At 37.2% G+C, this 13672-nt stretch overlaps 1 protein-coding gene across 1 annotated transcript in view; it reads right to left on the bottom strand.

Moving 5' to 3' along the window:
- CC2D2A (coiled-coil and C2 domain containing 2A) overlaps window positions 1–13672 on the bottom strand; it is a 54616-nt gene that overhangs the window by 7425 nt on the left and 33519 nt on the right. Inside the window, exons 22-29 of the mRNA XM_034064639.1 lie at window positions 13317–13408; window positions 11426–11593; window positions 9850–9955; window positions 8436–8545; window positions 8227–8323; window positions 6966–7064; window positions 4426–4602; window positions 243–446 (exon numbers count right to left, since the gene is read on the bottom strand). Of these exons, the coding sequence (XP_033920530.1) occupies window positions 243–446; window positions 4426–4602; window positions 6966–7064; window positions 8227–8323; window positions 8436–8545; window positions 9850–9955; window positions 11426–11593; window positions 13317–13408 (1053 nt within the window). The remainder of the gene's footprint in view (window positions 1–242; window positions 447–4425; window positions 4603–6965; window positions 7065–8226; window positions 8324–8435; window positions 8546–9849; window positions 9956–11425; window positions 11594–13316; window positions 13409–13672) is intronic.

Raw genomic sequence — 13672 nt, 5'->3', positions numbered from 1 at the left:
TTTTTTTTTTCAGAGAATACAAATCTCCCTTTCCAGCATCATTATGGATAGACTCCCTGTGTATCACACATCGTCATTACTAATTTATTTCCTGTCTGTGGTCCTTCCTTTACCAAAAGTGTAGCTGTACAACTGATGTATAGAACTGGTATGTACCTATGTGCACATGTGTGCCCACATGTGAATGCACACACCTGGAAATCCATATCCCAGAAACACCACTGTCTTTCCCAAGTACTTACTGCTGCTGATTGAGAACTATCTTGGATGGCATCAAGAAGCTCCTCTGGTGGATTCAGAGGTTTGATATATTTGGTAATAAAAACTGTTTTCCCACTGAGGTCAATCACAGTTGTTAGGCACTGACGGCTTGGAAATGCCGATGTACATTCAGCTTCATACTTCTCTGCTGCCTGGAGCAATTTCTCATCTTCTTGGGTATCAAACTTGAAAAGACAGTAGAATTCATGCAAAAATAGTTTTATTTATAGTTTGAGCTTAAGCCTTTACTATATTTGGCCTTATTTCACCATTTACAGGAACATAAATGCAGTGAGAAATTCTTTCCTAACAGCATTCTGAACTTTCCCTGCAGTATATACTTTGGCTCTCTGTCATAGAAGAAAGGTCAAAGTAATGCAAAATCAGGCAATTTGCATTTACTTATGAATGCACATAATGACTTGTACCTATAAGCAGGCTCTATTAAAACACTGAAAAGTTATGGCCAAGTAAACCTGCAGGAATGGGTATGTAACACCAGTATTAATTCAAAGTTAAACAATTATGGTTAGGCACTATCCCACATGCTATTCACACAGCATTCCATTAAAACCACAACTGAGGTTATGCATAAAATCCCATCGTTTTTATATAAATAATACTGTGACAACCCAAAATATTTGCAGAGAAGGTCCAAGTAATTTTTAGATGAGCCCTTGTAATTCAGATATGTCTAAAATTTCAATGCTTTTAGATGAGCTTTCCCAGAAGCGAATCTAGCACATATTAACTATATAACAATGACAATGACTCATACGTCACCTAAGATGTCATCTTTTAAAGGTATCAGGATCAGTCAAAACAGTTTGTTTCACCCCCTCAGAATCCCTTGTATATTCACAGCCAAAAAACTTACAGCCTCTGGCACTTTGTAAATTCCAATGTAGTCATTCACTGCAAATATCACTGACAAATAAACAACTCCTATGTCAGCGTCAAGGAGTGCAAAGTGCAAGCAGATTGCTGAATAGCAAGAAACTAAGTTAAATCTTACACAGGGAACAACAGGAATCTTGCAGCTGATTTAATTAATATTGTACCTTCTTAAGCATTTCATTCATCTAGACAGAGATGCAGGAAGGGCAGCAGGAGAGGGAGGAAAAACAGGTAAAGAAATGAAAAAAGGTATTTTAAAATCAAACTGAAACTGAGTTTGGCATCCTAAAGCAGCACACAAGTATTTCAAATGATTCAACTTCAGCAGGAATGGCTAGCAACAGAACAAAGGATGGCAAAACAGTTCTTTTTTGTCATTTTACGTTAGACACTCTTGATAGTAAGTATATGTGGGGATATCTGGGGAGTTGCAGCATAGAATTACAACTTCTGTCATGGTTAGAAAATACGCACTTGTCACTTTAGTAGAGTTTCTGTAGAAATGTACAGATTGCATTAGACACATGCCACCTAAAACAGCACAGTCGCTTAATGAATTCTGTCTTGCTTTACCTAGTTTCTTCTAACATCAAATTATATCTTACCATTTTCTACTTATATTGCTTTGAAAAATATGGATTATTTGAAAATCCCATACAGTGTTTGCTACAGAACTGATCTGGTTTGGCTTAGGTCAACAAATCAGCTATAAAGTAAATCCTGTGAAGTTTTTACAAGATTTAGAAAAATCTCTAATGCAAAGAGTGAATAAAAATCTGGCAAAACTGGCACGGATTACTTAATCACAACTGGTTTTTCTGCTGTTCTTCAAATTTTAGAGAACAGATCTTCTGTATCAACAGTTTTCTATCTACAATCATAGAATGGTTTGGGTTGGAAAGGACCTTAAGACCATCTAGTTCCAACCCCCCTGCCATGGGCAGGGACACCTCACACTAAACCATGTCACCCAAGGCTTCATCCAACCTGGCCTTGAACACTGCCAGGGATGGAGCATTCACAACTTCCCTGGGCAACCCAATACAGTACCTCACCACCCTAACAGTAAAGAACTTCTTCCTTACATCCAATCGAAACTTCCCCTGTTTAAGTTTCAACCCATTACCCCTTGTCCTATCACTACAGACCCTAATGAATAGTCCCTCCCCAGCATCCCTGTAGGCCCCCTTCAGATACTGGAAGGCTGCTATGAGGTCTCCACACAGACTTCTCTTCTCCAGGCTGAACAGCCCCAACTTTCTCAGCCTGTCTTCATACAGGAGGTACTCCAGCCCCCTGACCATCCTCATGGTCCTCCTCTGGCCTCCAGCTCAGCAACAGTGCCCTTATTCCTGGTTTCACTTTCAGTGCACTCCAGTGACTGCATAATTTCTGGTAGTTCGGCTTTCATGGAATGATGGAAGCGCCCATGTTGGAAACAAACCTCAGAACACCATCTGGTCTAATCTTTTGTGGAAAAGGAAGCCTAGATGAGATTATCTAGCACCCTGTCCAATCACATCTGGAAATCCTCCAGCAAACGGGACTCTACAACATCCCTGGGGAGATTGTTCGAGTGAACAACTGTTCTCATTGTAAAAAACTCCTTTCTTATATGGAGCTATAACCTTTCCTCGTGCAAATTGTACCCACTGCCCCTTGTCTTCTCAGTATGGCTCCTTGTGAGGAGAGGCTTTCACATGTATTTCTTGCCATTTAGAACAGGACTCATCTCCTGTGTTGTGATTTACTATGCTACAATTCTTGAATGAATCTTCAGAATGGAACATACTTCAGTCTCTTTCCAGTTCTTTATGTCTGAGTTTTTGCAGAGGACAATTAGGTCCTACTGTCATATTTGAAATGAAAAAGAACTTATGTCAGAAAGATCTTTGACTTGAATAAAATACACTGCTTTTCCCTCTGAAGTGTTCAAATCCATTCTAAATATAGCTACCAAACTGCATTTCACTGAGCATTAATACAATACATAGCCTTTTGGTAACTAAGCATCAGATTGTATCTATGTAAGAAGTTCTGAACATCTGCTCATTATTTGAAGAGCTCAAGATGCGTAACATACAGTCGAAAGTATTTTACAATAATCTTGTCCCTTAGCTGAATATCAATGTGTTCTCTTTTAAATCAGTGCTGGAGACAGGTCTTTCTACAAATGGAGATCTGCATCCGTACAAATTCAGTGCATTTCCTTCCTAGCAAGTAATTGCTGTGTGTAAAGATTCAGACTTCAGAACTCTTGAATAAGGTCTCATCTATTAAAAGTGCTTCAAGGCTGTTAAGACTGCATTTCTGGTTCCATAGTAATAATCTGATCATTCAAACCAATTAGCACTAAAAGCCACCCATGAATGCACTTTACTGATTTTCTTTATTTTCAACAGGACTAAATTGTAACAATTCCCACATTATTGCAGGAGAGCAAGAAAACCCAGGACTGGATAGCTCCCAAGACTGTAATTTAAAAGGAAAAAAGGTTTTTAAAATGCATCATACAGTTTTATATTTTTATTCTGAAAAAGAAACTACATAATGATAGACCTTTCTCTCCAGATCGGTTTGTCTCTAATAAATGAGAAGTGCAGCACTGGAAAAGAATGAACTGCTCTTGTTTGCGTGTGAAGAACATACATCCTTGCTGAATGGATCTCAAAATCATTGCATAATGTTACATAAAATAGCAAGTGGTGCACGCATTGTAACAACAAATTGCTGCTGTTACTGTAAGGCACTTCTGATTTAAATAAAATAACTGAAAACAGTAACAGCTGCTGTTGAGAAATAATTGTCTTCAAGATCTGGCATCATGGAGCCATAAATAATAAATGCTTTATCTGAATAGTATAAACACAGTAACAGGAAAATACTATGCTTGCACCTCCTACCTCCTTTCTGTCCACCAGTCACAAATACTCGCATGAACCCTTTATTGTCTACAGAAGTAAATGGGAAAATGATATGCTCATAGATAATGAACATAAATCTGCTTTCTATTAACACTAGAACTAGACACCTGGTGAAAGTGAGAAGTAACTTATGCATTAAGTGTCCATCTAACATACTGGTGCACTCAATTAAATTGAACTGAGTGAAATAAATTCTCAGCAGAACACTCAGAATTTGTATTAAGATCTTTCTATACTTGTATTCGTGTCCTTCAGTACACTAAGCATAGCTATTTATATCCATCTCAGGCACTGCACCCCTGGAAACAAAAAGCAAGAACCTTATGAACTGATGATTAGTTACCTTCTCTCTGACTGACTCTCCAGGAATGAGCTGTGGTTCAATGGTAATAAACAGTGTTATATATGAGCCCTCACTCAGATTTTGCACAGAATCATAACCTCTCTCGATTCCCAGGGTCTTGTCTTTGCTGTAGCCAAGGAGGACTGGAGGAATATCCACCTTAAATGTACCATCAACCTACAACATATACACATAAATACTTCTCATTAGAAGAAAAAAGCAAAACTTCCTTCTCAAATACATTTGCTGCTTGTATTCAAATATTTTATTCCTTTGATTTCTTTATTACCCTGAATTCAAAACAATTAAATGAGAGAATAAGACATATATATTGATTAACTGTGGGGAAAACATGAGACATCTCATTGTTAAATGTATTAATTACAACTGGATGTCAGCCCATCTTGCATATTATAGACACTAATATTTAATGAAATGGAAATCATACACACTAGTTCTTAAAGAGTGCCAGCATTTCACTGTTTTTCTTTCAAACAGCAATCTCTGCGTGGCACTATTTACCTGGAAAATTGTCAAAACGGCAAAATACAGGTTGCAGGATTCCACTTCTGAAGGCAGCATCATACCAATAGGCCTTCACCTGTTTGCATGATGCACCAGCATCTAACATATACAGTCTCCAGGCAGAAGCTGCTGGTGGTCTTGGGTGCAACTGGAACTGGGCCCATTCAGCCAGCCTCCCCACAGAAGAGTGCTATGATAGACTCAACAGCCCTTTGTACTTTCCTCTGCCACCACAACAGAAGATTAGGTCTTTCTGAAAAGGCTGTGTGAGATGATGGATGGCATGTCCCACACCTGCTTGGGCAAGTCTCAACAGTGGATGTAAGTAACATTAAGAGAAAAGCAAGAAGATTAACCTCCTGTTTTGGGCAGAATTCAGATAACTGCCATCAGGAAGGATATCTTCAGTGGACGTAGAAGATGAACAGATGACTCACTGGGCTGGTGCATCAAACATTTAAGAACAAAATTATGTTTGATGAGAGGAAAACTATAAATAATTCACTCAGAATTTCTGCTGCAGTGCAGTAGAACAGGATGAAGAAATGCTTCATTTGCTACTAAAATCTAATTGCTAGATGCACCTTGATATAACTGCTGGACTAATCAGGTTTTTTCAAATTCAGTAAGAAATCCTGCTCAATGAAAAGAATGTCTAATGCTGGGGAGATTTGTGCAGGCATGCACGCTATGCTTGGGGAATCACAAACTGCAAGACCTCCTCAAAGACAGTTAGGAGTGCATTAACAGGAATCCTGGAGATACTCTGGTTCTACAAAGTGAGACTGATACACCAACAAGAGGCATGAAGGGCAGAGGTTGACATAAGCACTGGTAATCCTCAAAGATGGATTATAGGCTGTGTCCTTCACTACATATTGGTAAGTAGTCTGTTAAACTGTCTAAGTCTGTCCATTAAGTCTCTCAGGACTGTGAGCAGACACACTTCACAGGTGAATTTCATGCATTAGAACATTTTCCTAAATCCAGCATGGAACGTTTCCTTAAAAAGAGGTTCTTGTTCCTTTTTGTTTGTTGACCTATAACAACAGTGGTGATATGATGTGTCACTGCACAGGATGGCCAAAGACTCATGAAAAGAGGGCTAGACCCTATTACTTACATCTTCTTTGAAGTCAATGAAAGATTCATTCTACAGGGCACCACAACCCTCAAACACCTAAATTCATCGATTAAACTCTTAAGTTGAAGATAGCACTTAAGGTTCTGACAAGTGTCCCATATAGCCTGAGAAAAGCAAATTAGTATGTCATTAGGTATGCAACCGATGTCAGAATCTTCATGAAGTAAGAAACAGAGACTTCTGTGGTATGATGACTTGATCTACAGATGAAAACAACTGCCCTAAATAAAAAAGTCCTACAGCAAGGTTACAATATGATAGCACTATTGATGTGAAAAATTGAGTTTCCTTAACCTAGTCCAGGATGGGTGGAAGGACAGAAGAACTACCCTATAAAGAACTGCATGTTTTACTATTATTCTCATGACTAACTCTTGGTATCTCTTGAAGAAAGCTTCTCTTGAAAAGTTCTAAGAATGGGGGAAAGAAGGGACAGGAAGAGGCAAAGATAAAAATCTGGTGATTCGTGAAAAATGTGAAAAAAGAAGGTAGGTCAAGATTTCCATCACCTCTCTAGGTGATATTCTTATTCCTAGTTCATGTATCAAGGCTGTGCATACCAAAGATCTCAAAAGCCACTGAAAAAACCACCTAAAGTATTTGCACTTTTAATCTCCTTACTGGAGGAAACCAGGCCTCATTGTCAGTGTAGAAGTATGTTTGCTTATGGCTTCTTCCTTCAGAATGTTGAATTTACTGACAAATACTCACCAAATTTGACAAAAACCAGTTGTTTCAAAGGCATTTTCAAACAATTCCATAAAAATAAGCTAACAAGTACAGAGACCATGATTAAATCTGGCATTTCATTACCAGCCTTGTTCCATTCTCCAGTTTTGTATTTTAAGACATTTACTCCAAGTTAACTTACCCTTGCTTGAAAATATATGGTAGTAAATGGAATTTTAACACATCCCAGCCAGTGTCTCTCAACATGAGCGTGGATTCCACTGCCTCTTTCACGATCATCCTGTTAAAAAGGTGACCAACATAACACTTTGTAAGACACCTTAATTTCCTTTAATCCAATAAACAATTTAATCCAGGCATTAATAAAAAATATGCATCGTTTTAATAATTTACTACAGATACAAGCTCATTACTAGTACAGCAATGATTACTCTGCATGCCTTTCAAGCATGCCAGATACTGAACAATTACAAGGACATCATGGCCCATGATGAAACGTGCTTGCACTTCAGGGTTCAAGTCCTGTATAAAGTCCTGATAAAGAACTAAAAAATGTGAGAAGTCATCCAAAAGAGCCTTCTCAGACAAGGTAAATTAAGCTATGGTCTTCTAATGAGGTATTTTGCTAGCAATTAAGAAAGCTTTTGAAGGCAAAATTGTATGAAAATCAAACTAAACACTGTGGAACAGGAGCATTGTTTTCATGTGTATTGCTTATCAGGGATTTTTGAAACCAGTATAATCAGCCTATACATTGTTAAAAATAAACGAATAAAAATCTGAAAGGCTTGAGTGACATCTGAGTTTCAAGACTGTCATTCTTCCCTCTGCTCCACCAAACACCATTTCAGTTCTGGGGACAGAATTGTGTTCTCAGTGAAATGTGTGCATTTTTTCATTTTGGGGCTGCATTTCCAAGAGTGTTGAGTATTGTTATTCTGCTGAACTGACTGGGAGGGCTTGCACTGGTTTCAACAGGGGAAGGAGTTATGTCAACACTGAGAGCTTTATTTATCTCATTCCAAAAAATTAAATCAGGATGAGAGCGGAAAAAATTAATAAAAATACATGAATTGGGATCATGCATCTGGAATTCGGTAAAAAATTCTGATTAAGAGTTAGAACAGAATTCAGACTACAGTTCGCATGTTGCCTCTCAAGTTTAGTTACTCTAATTTTATGAAATCAGTAAAACCCATTACATACATATGTTCAACTCTAGCAGCAGATTATGTAGTACACGATTAATTTGTACAAAGGTTAACACTATACAGATTGCTCCCTCTAATAATCTTGCATTATATATAAAATCATAAGGAATGACAAAATAGATAAAAGAGGCACAAGAGGATGAAATTTATTACACCGAAAAGACTTATTCTGTCAACTTAAAAAGCTCGTAATATTCTCTAATGTACACTGTCCTGCAATTATGAACTCACCTCTACAGCATCATGAAGTACTTCATCAAAAACATTAATGAAGACTTCATCCTTCACTGACTGCAAACTATGGGTGCTGTAGTCACCATTAGGAGCTCTGAAAAGGTTAAATATACCAAAAAGTGATTTGAACAGAACTGGAAAATTTTAATGCATGCTCAAATTAAATTGCCATTACTTGGAAATAATTTTGCTTCATTTTGCTGTACCTAAATGGAAGCTCAAGTTCTTCATTCCAGCTGGGGTTTGGACCCTCTGCTGTTGTTGTCCGGCACACTGTTCGCTGAAAAGAAACTTCTACAAAAGGACGGACTAAAACCTACGAACAGACATCAAAACAAAGGAAACAGACCTCTATAAAAATTCATGAGAACATCTGAAATTACACATTTTCATGTATTTGGAAAAATAAACATACTTTGTGGAGATAAGGCTGGTCAAGACCAGATAAAACTTCAATACACTTTAAATACTGCACTTCCCAGACTTCTAAGCATTTATGAAGCTTTTTTTAAAAAAATAAAATTCTATGTTAGCGTTTCCAAAAGATTATATATATTCAGAAAACTTGATATATTCATATATTCCAGCAAAACCACATTTTCTCCAGAGAATGGGAAAACTACCGGCTATCTAATCACAGAAGGTAACTGAAACAGAACACACGATCCAGACATCAGTGGAAAAAAGAGCACTTGTGTCCTCTTATCTGTAATCCAAGCAGCCTACTGCTGCAATCCTGGTTGTCTCTGAAACTGGCTCCTATTACAGATAAGGAACTTCTACTAGACACAACAGAAGACTAATGTGATTAAAAATGACTTAATGGGCCATTTAATTAATATTCAAGTGCATACGGCATAACCTTTTCCGTATTTCAAAAAGCTGTGATTTTGAAGGGACATTGTAAGGAAAACAGGAGAAAAAAGCACCCCAAAAAGCTTCCATCTTCATTCAGAAGGATGCTGGTTTAGAGTAAGAGTGCAGCAGGCCCAGATTCAGGCTGCAAAAATAGCCCTGAGCAGACACATACAGAAGAGCAAGAACAGACCAGGAATATATGATTATTTTCTGTTACTTTTCCATGCTTCAACTGTTTTCAGATGAAGGACTTTCCCTAAGCCTGTAATAATTTTTCTTTCCAATGCAAGTAAACCTCTTTATTCCACAAAACACATAAGCAACTTCTCTGAGCACCTACTAAGTGCTGCCTGAAGAATCACAAACATCTGTTCGTTTTAAACGTAACTCCTAGAAGCTTCATCTGATGATCCCTCACCCCTCTACTGAAAGAGACAGTAAACAGTCAATCCCTATCCATGGCCTCGACATTAGTCATGATTCTGTGCCTCTCTACCATATTCCTCCCTTCTCTACTCGCAGTTACCACTATGCTGGTTGAAAAGCCCTACCATTTTTCACTGTACATTAGCCATCCTGTACTTCTGACATCCTTATCACCTTCTCTGAGGTTTTTGCAGCTTTATGATCTTTTTGGAGATCAAGGAGCAAGCAAACCAGCCTCACTAGTAAGCCATCTTTCTGATGGTGAATGCTACTGTCTGCGGAAGAGAGCAATGTTCCCAACTTCACATAAGAAATGGTTTTTGTTTGGTAATGTACCTGGTTGAACGCCCAATCAGGGCTATCAGCTGGGCTCTGAGCTGACGCAGAGGCTGCAAACATCTCATTAAAGGACCTTGAAGATTTGGCTGGTTGTTGAAATTTGCTATGAGAGGAAACAACAAGACAGAGAACACATTCTAAAATACAAATCCTCACATTCTGTATTAACTATTCTGAATTCTGGAAATACTTCTGATATTTTAATGTCATGACTTTAACCTTGGAAAGATATTTATTCCATCAAATAACACAAAATGAATGCCAAAAAGGGGTAGTGAGTGTAAAGCTCTTGCATGCCTCATTGCAAGAGTGCTTTGTGCCTGGAGGCTTTATTTTCTGAAGAGCTTATCAGCCCAGATTTTGAGGTTTTCCCCCTCTCCATATGATCTTTTTGAGCTAAAGGTTTTTCAGCTCAAGGAGATGAATCCCCACAGAATTCATAAACAGTGTACACTTCATGGTATTCAGTCAAGGCCTCTTCAACAAAATTAAACCCATATGAGTATTACACAACCAGCAACCCATGAGTGAAATAAAATAAATGTTAATAGGTTTATTTCTGTAGTGTTTCCACATAACTTTTTTTGTAGTAATGCCACACTAAAGATTATGAAAGAAAAACTATTGATGGAGAAAGCAGCTCAAAACAAGGTATCATATAATGCAAGACTGGGAGGGACTTCAGTTATTTTTGTAAGACTGATAATTAATTGAAATTTTCATCTTTTCCTTCTTATCAACATGTTTCCAATATGAATTGCTTTTCCTGGTATGAACTTCCTTACATAAGCCAAAAGAACCTTTATTATAGTAAAGAGATAAAACAGCAGAAGATGCTAAATTCTGTATGCACAGTAACTGGTCAGCTTGAAAATAACTCCGAGTTAAATGCAGGTGTATTAATTTTGGGAGAGAGAGAGAGAACACTGCACTAATATATCATTCCTGGAGCTGAACTAGATGATTGTTCAGAACTCCAGCATCTCTGTGTGAAACAACATCACGCAGTGTAGGCATTGCCTTAATTTGCCTGAAGGTAATGGTCACCTTTAAAATTAGTCAGAGCCAAATTAAGCTCAGTCCATTAACTTAAACAAACAGTTCATGAAGGAGAAGAACAACATGCTCCGCTGAGGAGACAAATGTAATATCCCACAATGAAGAACTAGACTTTTTTAATACTTATTTTTAGTAGTAAGATATTATGAATTTAAATTACCCTAGTAAAAGTAGGAGACTTGCTTAAGGTATAATTCATCTGATATTACCAGAGTTATAATGTTGTCAAAGCTGTAAGTTATCTTTCAGACAGTTTTTTCCTGAACCAAATTAAGAGTTTTTGGTAAAATGTTTCTGGAGGTTAGGAGTTACGGATAAATGATCACATTATTCTACAAACTCACTGAACAGCAGTTCTTTATCATTATTAATAAAAAGATAAATGTGTATCTGTTTTTATCAAGAGGATCAAAACAACACAGATGGCTGAATTTCAACATTAGTTGCTTCAGCTTTCTCAAACCAGCAGAAATCAGAAAACGAATCTGTACTGGAAACAGGCATTTAAACATACCTCATCACTGGTTTTCTCACTGGAATATCATAAGCTCTAATGACGTTCACTAACAGCTTGATGTCTCCATCTGATAAATTCTGCGCTGTGACCTTCTTCCTTTCTTTTCTTCTTGGCCTTAATGGTCGTTTTGGCTCTGTCAGTTTAAAGAGGCTGAGTCCCAAAATACTAATAATCATGAAACAGATAGCAGATAGTTAGTAATTCTTGCATAGAATGCAACATTTTAGTGTTCCCATGATACACATGCAGATTAGATATATGCTCCTGTTAGTACCACACAAAACTAGGAAATGTCAAAATGTTTTAATTGTTTAGTACTACACAATCCAGTTTTGTCTTCTAGTTCAGAAATTCTAACTTAAATGTGCAAAAAAAACCTTTTTTGGGGGGAGGGGTGTGGGTATGTTTGTTTTTTTTGTTTTGTTTCGGTTCTTCCCCCACACCAGGTAAGATACAAGTACAACCACATAGCTTCAAGATAGATCTAAACTACAGTGCTATAAATAAGGCATCTAGCAGATAACAACCACTGTATGGAATAAGCAAAAAAAAAATCTAATTACATAGCTATGTACAACAAACAATAAGCTATAGAAAGGAATCATAATAAATATGGCACAACATACCCTGGACCCTCAGAACTTACAACCCAAGGCAAAGCAGAACCAAAGAAAAAAACAGGAGAAGAATAAAAAGCAGATGTATGTTTTTACACATCACTGATTTTAACTGCAGGCATTCCAAAATCTACTTTGAAAACTGATAGCCAATGTCATTATTTCCTTATATAATTAAAATCCCTAGAGTAATTAGTGCTAAAACACAAAACCACGAGTTACTAAAATATCTCACCAAGTAACTGGTTTTAAAACTCGTGGTGTATTTTAAATTCACTAACCATATAAATCAGCAAATACAAATTAATATTCATGATAAGAAACTATCAGTGAAGCAACTGATTTTAAACAACTCCAAAACCTGGTTATAGACTCATTTGGTTTCTTCTATTCTGTGATGTGAAAACATGAGCTAAAAAATAAGATGAACTTTCGAAAGACAGCAAGTCTCTGTATCTCCAGCAGATGGGACTGTTTAGATTTATACTGCTCAGTGAAAAACCTTTGACTGCACTTAAGAGTGTCATGTTTATAGCGAACACAAGCAAATTCTACATGGAAATAAAAATAAATTCCACAACTTGTTTGCTTACACAGCTTTCAAATGAGCAACCTGAAGAGTCATCTATGCTGGGATGACTAACACATGTCAGACTCAGTAAGTATGGCAATCGGAACAATCATTCAAAGAAAATGCTTAAAGTAATTACAAAAAAATATTAAAAGAAAAAAGAAGGCATTTCCAAACCCAGTAACATTTCTGAAAGTAAACAGCATTTGACAATATCCAGAAACAGCAACCAAATATATGAGAAGTAAAATAAAAAAAAATTACTATAAAAAAATATCTATTGCACATTATTTGCAGGGCATGTGTACTACCTCTAAGCGAGCATCACCTATAGAACCAGTGATAGCGTTACTAGCTCCAACACTTGTCTGGTATTTGGACATCATTCAGTCTGGCACCACCTAGAGCTATGCTCAGCTCATCAGATCACAGCCTGATGCATTATATGCTGCTAAATCTTATCCTCATGCTGCCACACAACTTCTGATAAAACCAGACTTTTTCTTAAGAAAGTTTTTACACACTCTGTGTATCAATACTGGCAGAGATGCACTTAGTGATTGGAAGCTTATCCATTACACTAAATACAAAACTGCATCAGTTGTTAGGCACATCAATGCTTTGCAAAAAAAAAAATCAGTTAGTTTTACATTATTATTTTTATATTTTGATTTAGAACAAATAAAGACAGCTCCCTTACCCCAGGCTGGGAATCTCCTCTTCATTAACAAGGTCAGAGAGAATGAAATGGTGTTTTGCTATGAGGAAACGGTTTATTACTGATTCTCGAACCTGTGAATGCAGAAGGAGAAGAGACCAAAATACATTTCTAATCCAAACCTACTGCAAATATTTGCATTCCGTCTATTAAACACAAACAAATCTCCAAATGCACATTATTTTTTCTACTTTTAAAAGACTCCCCAAAACTATATTGAAGCAGATTGACATCAGGAAGAACTTCTTTACTGTGAAAGTGACAGAGCGCTGGAACAGGTTGTCCAGAGGGGTTGTGGAGTCTCCTATATTGGAGATATTCAAGGCCTGTCTGGACAA

The sequence above is a fragment of the Melopsittacus undulatus genome, chromosome 7 (assembly GCF_012275295.1).
Source record: "Melopsittacus undulatus isolate bMelUnd1 chromosome 7, bMelUnd1.mat.Z, whole genome shotgun sequence".
In the NCBI taxonomy this organism is placed as follows: Eukaryota; Metazoa; Chordata; class Aves; order Psittaciformes; family Psittaculidae; genus Melopsittacus; species Melopsittacus undulatus.
This window is presented reverse-complemented; position numbering and strand designations above follow the sequence as displayed.